This window comes from Phocoena sinus, chromosome 4 (genome assembly GCF_008692025.1).
Source record: "Phocoena sinus isolate mPhoSin1 chromosome 4, mPhoSin1.pri, whole genome shotgun sequence".
NCBI classification, from domain to species: domain Eukaryota; kingdom Metazoa; phylum Chordata; class Mammalia; order Artiodactyla; family Phocoenidae; genus Phocoena; species Phocoena sinus.
The window spans coordinates 61324218-61340640 of NC_045766.1; the positions used below are offsets into that span (position 1 = coordinate 61324218).

At 46.4% G+C, this 16423-nt stretch overlaps 1 protein-coding gene across 1 annotated transcript; it reads left to right on the forward strand.

The window, feature by feature from the left end:
* Window positions 1-1566: 1566 nt before the first annotated feature.
* EIF2B5 (eukaryotic translation initiation factor 2B subunit epsilon) lies at window positions 1567-15139 on the forward strand. The gene is made up of 16 exons (XM_032629568.1): window positions 1567-1812; window positions 2927-3051; window positions 3889-4074; window positions 4166-4343; window positions 4808-4888; window positions 5164-5241; window positions 5765-6077; window positions 6959-7104; window positions 7332-7473; window positions 7599-7700; window positions 7882-7989; window positions 8126-8216; window positions 8521-8644; window positions 9368-9493; window positions 9926-10036; window positions 10212-15139. Exons 1-16 carry the CDS (start codon window positions 1597-1599, stop codon window positions 10269-10271), a joined length of 2187 nt encoding a protein of 728 aa, XP_032485459.1. The 5' UTR covers window positions 1567-1596; the 3' UTR covers window positions 10272-15139.
* The last annotated feature ends 1284 nt before the right edge of the window (window positions 15140-16423 follow it).

A 16423-nucleotide genomic window follows, 5' to 3' on the forward strand; every position in this document is an offset into this window, starting at 1 on the left:
TAGAGGGAAGAAATGACAGACTTCTCGGACCCACGAGGAGGGTGCCTGAGTAACGCGGGCCAAGCCACAGCCGCCAGACGGAAACAAACCTCAGCCCTTGGAACTCCGAATCCAGACATGCAACGCGGCCGTGGGTGGTAACGACGCTTGCAGAAACTTTGAGGAATCAATGGTGGAACTCCGACAGTTCTCGTGCTGGAAGAGCACGGTGCCTTGCTGGCAAGTTCCTTGTCCACCTAAGGACACCCAAGCTGCCTCACCTCGCTTCCACCACGTCCCCAAGGTCCCGCACTTCCGTAGGCCTGGCTTACCCGCTGCAGCCCACTGTCTCTTTCCCCATCTGGTGCCGCGCCTCTCAAGACCCGGGCCTTGCGGCTTACATCCTCCAGGCCTACTCAACTTTAGAGTGTTCGTGGTTCCACCTTTATTTCCAATTTGATTAAGGCACAGAGTAGAGCTTCAATAAATCCTGATAGGCTGAATTAATGAATAAATGAAGACATCATAAAATAATAAATTTTTATCCACACATGGCAGAAAGATTGTGGAGCTATGACATCATATGGATCGGGTTCCAACACCAGTTCTTCCACTTACTAGCTGGGTGAACTTCACCCCACTGAGACTTGAAGAAATGTTTGTTGGGGCTTCCCTGGTGGCACAGTCGTTAAGAATCCGCCTGCCAATGCAGGGGACACAGGTTCGAGCCCTGGCCCCGGAAGATCCGACATGCCGCGGAACAGCTGGGCCTGTGCGCCACAACTACTGAGCCTGCGCTCTAGGCCCCACCAGCCACAACTACTGAGCTCACGTGCCACAACTACTGGAGCCCGTGTGCCTAGAGCCCGTGCTCCGCAACAAAAGAAGCCCCCGCTCTCCACAACTACAGAAAGCCGGCGCGCAGTAACGAAGACCCACAGCAGCCAAAAATACATAAATAAAATAAATTTTTTTTAAAAAAGAAATGTTTGTTGAACGAATGGATAAAATGTTCTCTCAGAGACGTGTGACGAACTAAGTGCGATAATGCTTGTATCATTCCCCGCCACGATCAGCGCTTAATAGAGTTACCACTCTCCCTTCTATTCCACGTTCTGTATTTATGTAGACTGTGAGTGCCCTGAGGGGAGGAATGTCTGACTCGGTTCTGAGCTCCCCAGGGTGCCGGGTCACATTAGGTGATGAGAATGAAGACGGAGGACCACAATTTTTAACATGCTTGGAGCGGAGAAGATTACACATCCAGAAAGGATCTGGCCGCTTCGCAGAGACCACGTGTCTCATTATCCACCAAGAATCTCAGCTTGCTCACGAACAAATGACAGCCGATAATACTTGCAGATGGAGTCTGCAGTCCACAGGACCCCAACCCCGGGCGCCTCAACGTGCGGCCACCAGCGCCGCAGGGCCCCAGGCCGTGCTTCTTGCTGCTCAGCCTTCAGGCAGGGCTAGGGGAGACGCGTGCGCATTCCTTTCTCCTCAGCTCCTCCCGGCCTCCCTTCGCTAGTGCTTCGCATTTCGAGTGCTGGATCTTTTTGTCCCCTACTGCGTGCCGTGTCAGTTTCCGAGCGGAAGTGGTGACTGTGAGAGAAGAAGATGGCGGCCTCTGTGGTGGCGCCGCCTGGTGTGGTGGTCGGTCGGCCCAACAAGCGCAGCGGCAGCGGGCCGGCAGGCGGTGGCAGCGGCGGCGGCGGTAGCGGCGGTGGAGCAGCCAGAGGGGCGGAGGAGGAACAGCCGCCGCCCCTACAAGCAGTTCTGGTGGCCGACAGCTTCAACCGCCGCTTCTTCCCCATCTCCAAGGACCAGCCTCGGGTGAGCGCCGCGCGCGAAAGCTGCCAGAGGGTCCGGAGGTGGCGGAGCTAGACCAAGTTATCTTTTCGGCTGCCTAGTGAGGCGCGCTCTGGAAGGACTTGTGTCCACCGTCTTTCCCAGAAATCGGGTTTATCTGGTTAGGAGGAAGGCGGAGAGACCGTCTAAAGCCCTGACGACTGCCTGACCAAGTGAGTGGCAGGCAGATTTGGGCACTCGTAATGCTGTCCACCTCAGGTTTGGGAGGCCTGCAGGGGCTAATGAAGAAGCAGTGCTTGTGAGAAGCCTTCACACGGGGATTCAGTGCCTCAAGAGGAGGCTGCGCCGCACTTACGTAGAGGAAAGAAAAATCCTTAGGTGAAAGGGACTGTCACCTCCTTTTGCCTCCAAAAGGGGGGTCGTGTGCCTAAAAAAAGAGCAGGCTGGTCTGATTCCATAGTAACAGCTGTTTTGGATCTCTTATAGTGTGCTTTTTTTCTTTTCAGGTTTTAGTGACAGCTAGTGCTATCTGTCAAAAGGAGAACAGAACAGGTTCAGTGGCTGGTTGCCCGCGTCCCCAGTATTGTCTAGACACTGGGGAACTGGACTGAGCTAGTCCTAGGGATTGCTGGGTCATTCAGCAGTCCCCAGTTCAAAGAAAAGGACTTGCATTCAGTTCAGGAAAAACCTCTTTGACTCACCACTCCCTCTAAATAGTCTAATGGCTGTTTATTTTGTACAGTTGGTTTGGATGGCTAGCCCCTGACTCTTAGAAAGGGATCAAGGAAGGAAATTTTATGGGGAAAAAAGCATTAGTGGTACTTAAGCTTCTGGAGATGTAATTGATTTCTATATTATCCTTTGTCAGGGATAGTTTGCTGTTCTATACCGGCTCTGCGTCTGATGCTAAGCAAGTAGATTCCATGCCTACTATATCCCAATTGCAACCCATTAGACTCTGATGTTTAGAGTATGCCATGAACATCAAAGGCAGCAGCCTGATTAGTTTTAAATAGGAAAGATAAAGTAAAAACTAGTGTTTGAAAATACTGATAGAGGAGTGAAAATTGTGGTTGAAATGGGGAAAAGAATGATACTCAGAGGACCCTCATGACTTTTTTTCATCTCCTACCCTCAGGTCCTCTTGCCCCTGGCCAATGTGGCGCTAATTGACTACACTCTGGAATTTCTGACTGCCACAGGTGTACAGGAAACCTTTGTCTTTTGTTGCTGGAAGGCTGCCCAAATCAAGGAACATTTATTGTAAGGCTCTGCAACTTTTCTTTCCATGTTTCACCATTTTTTCCCAGTTTCCTTAGGATGGATATAACTAAATAAGAGGAGATTATGAGGGAGAAAAATTTGTCTGTTTGGATCCCATTATAAGGTCTAAGGGCATTCTCTTCACTTAGGAGGTGAGCAGCTGAAGCCATGACAAAGATTAAAGAATAGCATTTGGATTTTTTCTGAATCTCACAAAGTTTGTACCCAATGGGTTTTGCTTTTTATTTAGTGGCTCCAATATGCAAGTTACAAGAGTAATATCTTTGTTTTTCCACTGAGCTTCTAAATATTGAGCTCTTCCTCATTTTTGTATTCCTGGTGCCTAGCTTAGTACCACGCACATAGTAAACACTTAACAAATGTTTAGCGAAGTGTTTTTGAAAAAGAGTGAATCTCAGGATTTATGGAAGCTTAGGAAATAAAGACTAGGATGTTAGCATGGTCTCCATCAAACAGCTCCTAAATTTGGTATGAGGTGTAGAAGGAGAAAAGTGGCATGAAATGTGTGTTCCCAGGATACTTTGTATAACCTAAGTCTCAGCGGGATTTTTAGTTCAAATCCATGTTTAGGGACAGGGGTCAGGGTATGGAGAGGAAATAGCCATGTTTCTCTAACCCTTAAAACAAGACTAGTGACAGACTATGCTGAAACCATTAATTATAGTTCATAAACCTCTTTGAATTCAAGGATGCTGACAGGAACCCAGAAAAAGCCATAGCAAAGGAGTGTGAATGTTGAGTGGGGAGAAAAAATAGGGAAGCTCTGCATGATGTTTATGCTTGGTTTACTCATCCCCCTCACCTCCCTTCCTTTAGGAAATCCAAGTGGTGCCGCCCTACATCCCTCAACGTGGTTCGAATAATTACATCAGAGCTATATAGATCACTGGGGGATATTCTCCGTGATGTTGATGCTAAGGCCTTGGTGCGCTCTGACTTCCTTCTAGTGTATGGGGATGTCATCTCAAACATCAATATTACCAGAGCCCTGGAAGAACACAGGTCAGGATGGGAAAACGGTAGAGATGAGGTTTGGGACCAGCAGAGCCCTAAGACTGCTTTTTTGCAACTCTCTCCCTCCTATCGTTTACAGGTTAAGGCGGAAGCTGGAAAAAAATGTGTCTGTGATGACGATGATCTTCAAGGAGTCATCCCCCAGCCACCCAACTCGTTGCCATGAGGACAATGTGGTAGTGGCTGTGGATAGTGCCACAAACCGGGTGCTCCATTTCCAGAAGACCCAAGGCCTCCAACGTTTTTCTTTTCCTCTGGTGTGTGGGTATCTGGGGTCCTTGAGGTGGGAAAGTGACAGGCTTCAGCAGGAGAGATGAGTTAAAGTCCTTGTAGGGACTTCCCTGGTGGCACAGTGGTTAAGAATCCACCTGCCAATGCAGGGGTCACGGGTTTGAGCCCTGGTCCAGGAAGATCCCACATGTCATGGAGCAACTAAGCCCGTGCACCACAACTACTGAGCCTGCACTCTAGAGCCCGTGAGCCACAACTACTGAGCCCACCCGCTGCAACTACTGAAGCCCGCACGCCTAGAGCCCGTGCTCCACAACAAGAGAAGCCACCACAATGAGAAGCCCGCGCACCGCAACAAAGAGTAGCCCCTGCTTGCCACAAGAGAAAGCCCGCACGCAGCAATGAAGACCCAACTCAGCCAAAAAGAAAATAGATAAATTTATTAAAAAAATAATAATAATAATAAAGTCCTTGTAACTTCTTCCCACAGAGCTTGTTCCAGGGCAGTGGAGATGGAGTGGAGATTCGCTATGATTTACTTGATTGTCATATCAGCATCTGCTCTCCTCAGGTGAGCTCCTCAGGGCCAAGGCTGCACATCTAAAGAGTAGAACTCCGAGGGTTTAGTATCACTCCCTTAAAAGGCCAGGGTATATTTCTTCTCCTTCGTTCTCTTATCTACAGCAAATAGGTGCTATCATCTTGACCCCAGTATCTTATTGGCAGACTTTTTTGGGATTCTGGCCCATATCCTGCTGTCATAGTGTCTGATAGGTCTCTGGGGGGCTTGTGTTTGCTTCCAGAGAATAGTGCTTAACCTTGGCGCCCTCTGACTTCCCCACACAGGTGGCTCAACTCTTTACAGACAACTTCGACTACCAAACTCGAGATGACTTTGTGCGAGGCCTGTTAGTAAATGAGGAGGTAAGAAAAGGCTCCCAATGCCTCGTTAGAAGAAGGCTGTGATTTTATCTCAATGCTGATAAATTTGGTCCCCCTTTTTTTTCTCTCTCCATTTGCTTTTTTATTCTGCCCATTTTTAGGGCACAGTAGACCCTACTGACACACAAAAGCAAAAGATTCATTTGTGGTTTTTGGCAGATCCCCAATACCATCTGACCACCAGTGACATGCTAAAAACATCTCAAGATCAACAGATTAATTGCTAAAAACATGAACATCCACCATTACACATAATGTGAAAGTTTGTTTTCCCTTGGGCAGGGTTGGGGGAGTTTTGGTCCCCTTCTATGTTTTATTAAACCTTAGGAGAAAGGAAAAGAGCTGGAGAGGAGAGGGAAGCAGTATACAGAGAAAAGTCTCAGGCCACTTGGCTGTGACATTGAGAGGCAGTAGGAAACTTAAGAAAGTTAGAATAGAATTATACCTGGGATGTTCTTTCTCTCTTGCTTGCTTGGGTGACCTCTCTTTTTTTCTCCTCATTCAGATCTTAGGAAACCAGATCCACATGCATGTAACAACTAAGGAATATGGTGCCCGGGTCTCCAACCTACACATGTATGCTGCTATCTGCGCTGATGTCATCCGCCGATGGGTCTACCCTCTCACCCCAGAGGCGAACTTCACTGACAGCACAACCCAAAGCTGCACTCACTCCCGACACAACATCTACCGAGGGCCTGAGGTCAGCCTGGGTCATGGCAGCATACTGGAGGAAAATGTGCTCCTGGGCTCTGGCACTGTCATTGGCAGCAATTGCTCCATCACCAACAGTGTCATTGGCCCCGGCTGTCACATTGGTGAGTACAGGTGGGGAGGTCAAGCTGGCCATCCTAGGAGCAGGAACCTGGGGGAACCCATGTCTCCAGAAAACGATACAGAGGGATAGTCCCAGAGAATAAGGAACTAGAGTGGCTGCCTTAATAAAGGAAGAAATAGGGATGTAAAAACAGTGATACTTTAATTTGTGGCCTGTGAGCCTGTTATTGGATGACTCTTCACATTTCAGGGTACCCTATATTCACATTCAGGACCAACTGGATAATTAACATGCAATAATAACATCTGTTTAGTGCATTGCAGTTTACAAAGGGCTTCTGCATACATTATTAAAAACCTTGTGAGTTAGGTATTATTTATAGATAAGTTTATAGATAAACAAAAAAGCTGTAAGGTTGTCTCACCCAAGGTCATAGCTAATAAGAGGCAGTGCTGGGACTTGAATCTGAGTGTTCTGATTTTTAAGTCCAGTGTCCTTTCTACTCTTAGTAACTTGCTTTGGTTATAAGAAAGTGATGCTTGTAATGGAACCACCCCTTTAAAAGAACAACAATAAGATTCTAATTCTAAAATGTACAAGAAGAGGTGGAATAATTTGGTTCTACTTTTAGGCATGGATTTAATTCTAATAAGGTTCTTGAGCTCAAGGAGTCCCCAGAAATCTTAAGGGTTCTCAGGTTCTTAAGTCCAGTATATAGTCTGTAATTGTTGTAAACCTCGTGGAGGGTAGTCAGGCGTCTCTGGCCCAAGCTTAGGGAGAGGGTATTCCTGGTGAATTGGGGATGGAGTAGCAGAGCTGGGTGGGAGCTGTGCTGATGTCAGTCAGCCCCATTCTCCACACACGGCCCTGGTCTGGAATTAGGGCCCTGGGTGACCAGGAATCCTTCCTGTCCTGAGCCAGGTGATAACGTGGTGCTGGACGAGGCCTTCCTATGGCAGGGCGTCCGAGTGGCTGCTGGAGCACAGATCCGTCAGTCTGTGCTCTGTGACAGTGCTGAGGTCAAGGAAAAAGTTATCCTGAAGCCACGCTGTGTCCTCACTTCCCAGGTAAGACCTGTTCCACACTGCACGTAGGCCCCAAGTTGAGTGGTGGTTATGCTGAGCCAGAAAGGGGCCTAAGTCCACCCAGTCCACCCTGAATTGAGAGTCCCAATCCAGTGGTTTCATTTACCTTCTACTTGGCTTGGTAAATAAAAGTCACTCTGATTTTCAGGATGTACTTTTCCCCAACACACTAATCAGTCTGTGCCACCCACTCCTTTTTTCTCCTCCAGGTGGTGGTAGGCCCAGATATCACGCTGCCTGAGGGCTCGGTGATCTCTTTGCACCCTCCCGATGCCGAAGATGATGAGGATGATGGTCAGTTCAGTGATGATTCTGGGGCTGACAAAGAAAAGGAGAAGGTGAAGCTGAAAGGTGTGAGGCTCAGCAGGTGTGGGGCATCTATCTGTGTGTCTCTCTGCCCCATAGAAAAACCAAGGTTCCCCCTAAGGGGTTGGTGCTTCTACTGGGCCTTTGCTAAAGATCCGTGCCTTTTCCAGGTTACAATCCAGCAGAAGTCGGAGTTGCAGGCCAGGGCTACCTCTGGAAAACAGCAGACATGAACATGGAGGAAGAGGAGGAACTACGGCAGAATCTGTGGGGTGAGCTAAGCCTTATTCCTGCCACCCACCCTCTAAATCAGATTATTTTGAGGGAAATTGAACTCTTCAGAATCAGACTACTTGTTCATTACTTTATTTATGCAGACTGAGCAGATATATTGCTCTCTGTCAATGGCTCTTTCAGTATTTTTCTCTTTTCTCACCCTTTATGGATTCTCAGGACTCAAAATCAACATGGAAGAAGAGAGCGAAACTGAAAGTGAGCGAAGTATGGATTCTGAAGAGCTAGATAGCCGGGCAGGCTCCCCACAGATGGATGACATCAAAGGTAAGTGGCCAGGGGAGCAGTGTCTGGGACAAAAGAGGAAAGCCTCCAGTTTGGTTGGGCATAAAGTCAGAACTGGATGACTTAAAGCATCCTGGAGTGATATTGGCCCATGAACTTACTCTTGCTTTGATTTTAGTGTTCCAGAATGAAGTCCTGGGAACTCTACAGCGGGGCAAGGAGGAGAACATTTCTTGTGACAATCTAGTCCTAGAGATCAACTCTCTGAAGTAAGAGCAGCTCCTCCTTATTCTCATCTCCTCGGGGTAATCCCAGGCAGGTGTAGGTTCTCTCCTACTTCTTCTCCAAATAGGAACCTGTTCCCTCGACATCCCAACTGGACAAGGCCGGTAGCATTTGGAGCAAGGAGAACATTATGTTTTTGCCTCAGCATAGACTTCCTCCTTCCAAAACCCTCTCTTTCCATGTTGTTCCATCTGACTTTCTCTCCCCCAGTGTCCTGCCAAAGTCATAGTCCTACAGTATGCTGAAAGGGCCAGTGAAGGCCCTGGTGTCACCCCAGTCTCCCCACAGGTACGCCTACAACATAAGCCTGAAGGAGGTGATGCAGGTGCTGAGCCATGTGGTCCTGGAGTTCCCCCTGCAACACGCGGATTCCCCACTCGACCCAAACCGCTACTGTGCCCTGCTGATTCCCGTAAGCAAAGATTGGGGCTGGGTACAAGGGGTTGGGTGGAGACAGCTATACATCCTTACTGGGCTTGACTTTAAAGGAAGTCAGGAGTAGAGGGTCTTGTGAGATATATGTTACTTGTGGTTCTTTTCTCCTTGCCTCTGGACACAGATTAGGTTCTAGAGCAGGTTTGGCTGGTCCAGGGGAGTCAAGTTAGGTTCAATACTGAGTGGCCTTTGAGATTGCAGTATTCAGACAGTACTAGACCCCAAAGGTATACCCAGAATAGACCTGGACTGTCATATTGTCTGACTGAAAATGATTTGACCCAGAATGAGGTGAACCTTTAGGCTGGAAACAGGTATTCTGAGGGAGCCTGCATCATCTGACCCCCTTCACCTTCCCTAGGAAATTTCTTTTTCCCCAGTCCTGACTGCCAGCACTCCCAAGTCCCTCTGACATAATTCCACAGGACCTGTATCATCTCCCTCTTGTCTTTTTTTTTTTTTTTTTTTTTTTTTAATTTTTAAATTTTTGACCTTGCCATGTGACTTGCAGGATCTCAGTTCCCCAGCCAGGGATTGAACCTGGGCCATGGCAGTGAAAGTGCCGAAATCTAACCACTAGACTACCAGGGAACTCCCCATCTTGTCTTGAAAGACCCATGTTATCAATATTGATTTTCTTTGCTGTCCAGGTGTACGTGCATGCTCAGGAATATATTGCAACTTCTCCTTTCTTCCACAGTTGCTCAAGACCTGGAGCCCTGTTTTTAGGAACTACATGAAGCGTGCAGCTGATCATTTGGAAGCACTGGCAGCCATTGAGGACTTCTTCCTGGAGCATGAAGCCCTTAGTACTTCCATGGCCAAGGTGAATACCACGTCAAGCCCCACAGTCCTGCTTTTACTTTGAAACAGGCCTTGGTGACCTCCGTGGAGACACAAAATAGACTGACATGAATCCGTATGGAGTTTGGTTAACAGCTTCATCCACCCCTAGTGTTGTGCTTATTGCTGGGATAGTACAGCTTGGAGCCAAACTAGTAAGGCAACCATTTGGAGGTTACCCTGGGAATGTGCAAAGCACTACCCAGCAATAGTTCCAGAAGTCAAACCTGTCCCAGTATCAGAGTGAAGAGCTCATTCTTACCTGTTTTGGAGGAGGCTGCTCCGTGTGTAGAAGGAGGCTGAGGGCCTGGTAGAGAGGCACTAGATCTTGCCTCCTCTTCCTCTGTTATCCATTATGTCTCGCTGAACCCTGCAAGGCCCTTGAGATCTCATCTCCTCTGCTGGCCTTCTGCAGGTACTGATGGCTTTCTACCAGCTGGAGATCCTGGCTGAGGAAACAATCCTGAGCTGGTTCAGCCAAAGGGATACAACTGACAAGGGCCGGCAGTTGCGCAAGAACCAGCAGGTAAGTCAGGCTGCCTTCCTGTCACTGCAGTGGTTGCCTGGCTCCCTGGCTCCTGGCCTTAGACTCCAGGTGGTTGGTCCCTGGGACTCTGGTTGTTAGAGCTGTTTATCTGCTAAGGAGAAAAGGAGGGTTATGTGCCCCTCCCTCAGTAGCTCTCCGCTGTGCTTCCTTACAGCTGCAGAGGTTCATCCAGTGGCTAAAAGAGGCAGAAGAGGAGTCATCTGAAGATGACTGAAGTCGCACTACCTGCTCCTGTGGGTGTGGTTGATTGCCCTCCTGGTTTCTGGGCCAGGGCAAGTGAGAGGCTAGTTGCAGAAGGATGAGTGACCACCATCTGAGCTGAGACTTAAAGGAGCAGAGGCTGGAGCTACAGTATTCTTCCCACCGCCAGCAGCCATGTGCCTCCCATCCTGACTGGGGAGTTGAGATGAGGGAAGTTGGGCTGGATAACAATTCTGCCTAAGGAGGAGCTAGGCAGGCCCTGCAGTTAGAGGAAGGCCAGAAGAACAGCTTTGTGCTCTGGTTTCCCCTCAGGGAACAGCAGAGAGCAGTTGGCCCTCTCTGTTGCTTGTATTTGTTAATATTAAAAAACAGAGAGAGGGGTATATTTGGTTTCTCTCCAACTCTGACTGATCAGCAGTTGAAGTAGGTCAACAAAGAGTTCTCAACCTCTGATGTGGTAGCCTTTCTTAACACCTGGTGGAGAGGGAGAAGAGGGGTGTTATGGCCACTAGGTGGGACTGTGGTGCCTCGCTAGTTGACCATTGCCATGGCCGTGGTGGTAGAGGGTCTAGATTCTTTTCCAGACTTTGTGGGCCAATTTGTGGTCCTGGAGTGGTGTGCCTGAACCTAGTTCTGTAGAGAGTCCTAGTCCGAACACTTTTCTGTCAGAGGGTGATGATGCCAAGCATATGTGAAGTCCATTAACCACTGCCAGTCTGTCACATGCTCGGTCCATTTGATCCAGTACTACTGTCAGAGAAGCTGGGCTACTTTTCATCTTACAGATAAGGGAATTTGCTCAAGGTCTCATGACTCTTGAGGGGTAAAGCTAAGGACTTGAGCCTCATAATCCAGAATTCTTTTTCCTTCAGCATATTCAATGTCTCAGTGAAGGGAAATTGCCCCCAGAGGCAAATACAACCCCAAGCCAGCAATGGATATCCTAAGAACAGAGGAAGAACCTGTGAAATGGGCTGTCCCCTAATATTGAGAGAGTATCTACTGCATGACAGACATTTGTTTTTTATATACATTTATTTATTTATTTATTTTTGGCTGCATCGGGTCTTAGTTGCGGCATGCAGGATCTTTCATTGCGGCGTGCGGGCTTCTCTCTAGTTGTGGCATGTGGGTTTCTTCTCTTTCTAGTTGTGGTGCGGGCTCCACAGCACGTGGGCTCTCTACTTGAGGAACACGGGCTCAGTAGTTCCTCAGTAGTGGCACACAGGCTTAGTTGCCCCGAGGCATGTGGGATCTTAGTTCCCTGACCAGGGATCAAACCTGCATCCCCTGCATCGGAAGGCAGATTCTTTACCACTGGACCACCAGGGAAAGTCCCCAGTCATTTTGCTAAATACTTTTCATGTGTTATTTTAGTTAACCTTCACATCAGCCCTATGAAGTAGGTCTTATCCCCATTTTCAGATGAAGAGGCTGAAGTTCATAGAGGTCCTGTAACTAGTAATTGATAGAGCAAGGATTTGTTATTGGACTCTAGAGCTGGAATTTGTCACCTGTATTGTCTCCTTTAACCTCAAACATGAGACAGGCCCTTCTATCTCACCTTTTTGAGCTCTTTGTTGCTTTCCTATAAACCTTACTCTGTTAACACTTAAACTGTAGCAGATGTCTTTGGTAACAAGTGGCCCTCCTGGACATCACAGGTAAAATGGTTGCCTTTTCTTCATTTCAGTTGGGTGGAGAGGAGTAAGATGAGGAAGGGGATACTGAACTGTACTAAGGGGTATTAAGGGGCATTACTCAGTATTTCTAAAGAGGGAAAAACAGGCTGGCCAGGGTTTGACTTAATTTACTTTTCTTATTCAGTAAATTTCAGTTTCTTCTTTGTCAAATACAGGACCTAGTGACTAGAGAGCATATGAAGGTTATGGCATGGACCTAATAGGGGCAGTTAAATACAAGCAACTGTAGGGTACCTCTGATTTATACCTGATGGGTGGCAGAGATCAGAAGTGGCCTATAGAACTTTTTAGGAGGAAAATATTCCTTCTAGTTGCAGTGATTAGGGAAGGCTTACAGGATTGTGACACTTGAGTGGCCTAAAAAATAGAAAGGATAGAGGGAACATTATGAGCAAAGCAAAGGGTTTCCATTTAAATATGGCAGATTAAACACATGGGCTTTGGGGACTTCTCTGGCGGTCCAGTGGTTAAGACACCGTGCTTCCACTGCAGGGGGCATGAGTTTGATCCCTGGTCCTGGTCGGGGAACTAAGATCCCTTGTGCTGTGGAGCGGCCAAAAAAAAAAAAAGAAAAAACTCATGAGCTTTTTACTCCAAAACCACTTTCAAATGGTAACAAAGGAATTCTTCAAAAAAGGCACGTGACTCAATGATAAGGAAAACAGAAGGTGACAACAATGAATGAGAGACATCAACATTTTGGGGAAAAAAATAAATGGAAGGGTGAAAGTTGACCTAGCAGAGCAGAATGAGATGGGCTCTACCTGCTGAGGTGGTTATTAACAAGAAGCAAACCAGTGTGCCCTTCTGAACCCAGAGAAGGCTCAGCAGAGGGGTTAAGGATTGGGTCCTGAGAACTGGGGGTGGAATGGAGAAGAATCAGACAAAGATCTGTATGAGAAAAAGCTCCCCCAGGTCCCCACTTCATCTGATCCAACCAAGTGATTACCCCTACTTCTCCTCTGCAGGAAATGGGAGATTTAGTCTGGAGAAATGGTGGGGAGGAATTTTCAGAGAAATGTCTGTGAAGGTTTCCTAAACCCAAAGGTCATGAGTTTCTACACTGACAAGAGCCCATGAGTGCCCAGCATAATGAACAAAGTAACACCACGAAATTTCAGAACCTCAAGGAAAATAAATCTTTAGAACCTCTGGATTCGGTAGGAGAGGTGGTGGGGATGGGATTGAGGGGCTAGATTGAAAATGAGGGATTAAATGAAAGTATATGAGTGGTAGGGCTCTGAATGTCAGCACACACTGGCTTATACCTCCAGGCCAAAACTAACTAAACAATTGCAGACCAAAGGCCTACAAATACTTAGAATTTTGTTTCAAAACAAAAAAAAGCCATCTTCTTCTGCTCACCGTACACTGAACACTGAAGCCTGTTAGCCTGCATACATGGACAGAACTTCCAAACAGATTTTTAGTATCTCACTCTTACATATGAATAGACTGTTAAAGGCCACCAAACATTTGAAGAAACTTCCAACCTATGAAAGGCAGAGACCAAAACAACCAGAAAATTTAAACCAAGGAAACTGACAAAGTAGGGAGCTTTTCGAAAACTTTAGGGGAGGAAATGGCTATAATTCTCAAAACTCAGGGAAAATATTGTGTCTATGAATAAAGTGCTATGAAAAGAATTGGAGAACAAAAGAGCTCTTAGAAATTAAAAAACTATATGAATTTTCTTTTCCTACTGAGAACTGGAGGACTACAGAACCAAATAGGGAAATTATATGTCCATCCTTATATACTTACTGAATTTTTAATTGTGAATATTTTACCTATACAGTTGGATAGGGGAAAGTTTGGAAGTAATGTTAAAATCTTACAAAAAGGTGAAATCATTTGAAAATAAAATGAAATGGATGATGAAGGAGAAAAAGATAAAAGGATCAATCCAGAAGGTACAACATCTAACAGGAGTTGCAGAAAAAGGAAAAATGGTAGTGATGTTATTATATAATTCAAGAAAATATTGTTGAATTTCTAGATGGGTAGGGCTCGCCCAATGCCTTAGCACAGTGAATGAGCACCAAGGCCACATCAAGAAATTTGAGAACCTCAGGGATAAATAGAACTTCCTAAAGACTTACAAAGAGTTAAAAACAAGTGCCTAGGAAAGAGATCAAACTGATCACTAAATAGCAACACTGGAAGCTAGAAGACAATGGAGTGATGCTTTCAGAATTCTGAAGGAGAATTACTGTCAACTCAGAATCATACTTTCATCTTTTCAAGTTTCTCCCCAAATTTAAAAATTTTTTTCAAAACAAAACTTTTTATTGAAGTATAGTGGATTTACAATGCTGTGTTAGTTTCAGGTGTACAGCAAAGTGATTCAGTTTTATATCAATATATACTTTTTTCAGATTCTTTTCCATTATAGTTACCCCCCACCACAAGTTTTTATTTCCCATGCTTTCAAGGGGAACTACCAAAGGATGTGCTTTACTAAACAAAGGAGTAAAGTATCCAAGAAACTGGGATCCAACACAGATGAGAGGTAAAGGGAGTTCTGAGAATGATGCAGAGAAGTCCCAGGATGACAGCTGTTCACAGGCTGAGACAGCCAGCAGTGCAGACCAGAGCAATGGAATGGAAGCCCCCAGAAAAGAAAACGGATTATCTAATACATTGGGCTGAATGAATAAAATATGAATTGAGAACCTATTAGAGTATGTGGAAAGATTTAATGATAGGTACACTATAGAAAAAAAAAATGAAAAAGCAAGGCAGTGATTAATGCTGGGACTTCCTGGTGGCGCAGTTGTTAAGAATCCACCTGCCAGTGCAGGGACACGGGTTTGAGCCCTGGTCCAGGAAGATCCCACATGCCACAGAGCAACTAAGCGTGTGCACCGCAACTACTGAGCCTGCGCTCTAGAGCCCACGAGTCACAACTACTGAAGCCCACGCGCCTAGAGCCCGTGCTCTGCAACGAGAAGCCACCGCAGTGAGAAGCCCACACACTGCAAGGAAGAGTAGCCCCAACTCGCAGCAACTAGGGAAAGACCGCACGCGGCAACGAAGACCCAATGGAGCCAAAAATTAATTTTTTTAAAAAATGATTATGCCAGGAGGAAAAGTTGTAAAGGAAGCATTTATTCATAGTTAAATGTCAATACTATATTATAAGTAATATAAGTACTGTATTATCTTAACCAAAAAATGTGATCTTATCATTTTAAGAGGTTAGGGGGAGGTGGAAGAAAGGTAAATCCATCAATCAAAATTGGAAATCAATAAGTAATGTCTAGAATGCATATATCAAGAAATAATATGAGCTAAAAAAAGGTACACTGGGGTGGGGGTGGGGAGGGAAATGAGACAGGACTGCTGTAAGGTTTCTTAATATTTGTCTATGCACACATATTACTTTGATGAAATTTTAAAGTAGAGGGAAAGGTATGAAATAAAAATATACAAGGTGTGTGCAGGGCCTGGCAAGTAGGTTGAATTGCTTAAGTCAAAACTAGTCAGGATATAATGAAAAAAAGGCTGTAAAGGTAGGTAGAGGTTAGATTATGGAGAGCTTTGAATATCATGCTAAGGATATTTGGAAGGCATTGCGGAATGTGGAGAGGTTTCTGAGTTGAAGAGGTGTCTGAAAGAGGTCCTTCATCTTGAAATGCTAATTTGGCAACAGTATACAAAATGGAGTGGGAGAAGCCCGTATTTGTTACTGTGGCCTAAAAGGACCTATGTGGTCTGGTCCCAGTCTACCTTTACAGCCTCATCTACCACTATCATTGTAGTCACAATGGCCTTCTTTTTGTTCCTCAAATTTGGCAAGTTTATTCTTGCCTTGGGCCTTTATACTTCGCTGTGCCCTCTGCCTAGAATGCTCTTCCCCCAGACCAGACCTTCTTATAGCTGCTTCCTCATTAGTTCTAGGTCTTAACTCAAATGGAAGAGGCCTTCTCTGACCACCCATATTACTCTTTCCCCTGTTATAGTTCTGGCTTGAGACTTCATGTCCCAGTCTCACACGCATCTTCATTCCGGTACTCATTCTGCATTCAACCCATTTATTAAACCACTGCTTTACACCTAGGTACTGAAGTTATAAGAAGGAATCAACTCGATCTTGTTCTGACCTTAAGGAGTTGTTTGGTAGACTCAGTGATAGCAGCTGTGCTTCTCAACAGACCCTAAAAGGCCATGTCGAGGTCCCTTTTCTCCAGCGATACATGGTCAAAACCGCGCCCCCCGTCCCTTCTCAGAAAGCAAAGCGACCCCTACATTACATCCCTCCCCAGCTGTAGAGAAGCAGCCGATCCCCCTTGGGTCCAGAGCCAGGGCCTTGAAGAGTCCGGGAACGTGGGCTGGAGAGATCTGCCCTTCCATCCTTGGGAGCGTAGGCGACCGCCGCCACGCTCCCCTCTGGGCCTGGGACCAGCGCGCAGGAGCTGAGCACCGCAGGGTGGCTGGGCGGGGTGTCTGCGGGGTACGG

Bases quoted from the DNA above. Each gene is read 5' to 3' on its own strand.
- EIF2B5 (XM_032629568.1), top strand. From the start codon at position 1,597: ATGGCGGCCTCTGTGGTGGCGCCGCCTGGTGTGGTGGTCGGTCGGCCC. The intron at 3,052-3,888 runs GTAAGGCTCTGC...CCCTTCCTTTAG, and splicing joins CAAATCAAGGAACATTTATT to GAAATCCAAGTGGTGCCGCC. The intron at 5,242-5,764 runs GTAAGAAAAGGC...CTCCTCATTCAG, and splicing joins GCCTGTTAGTAAATGAGGAG to ATCTTAGGAAACCAGATCCA.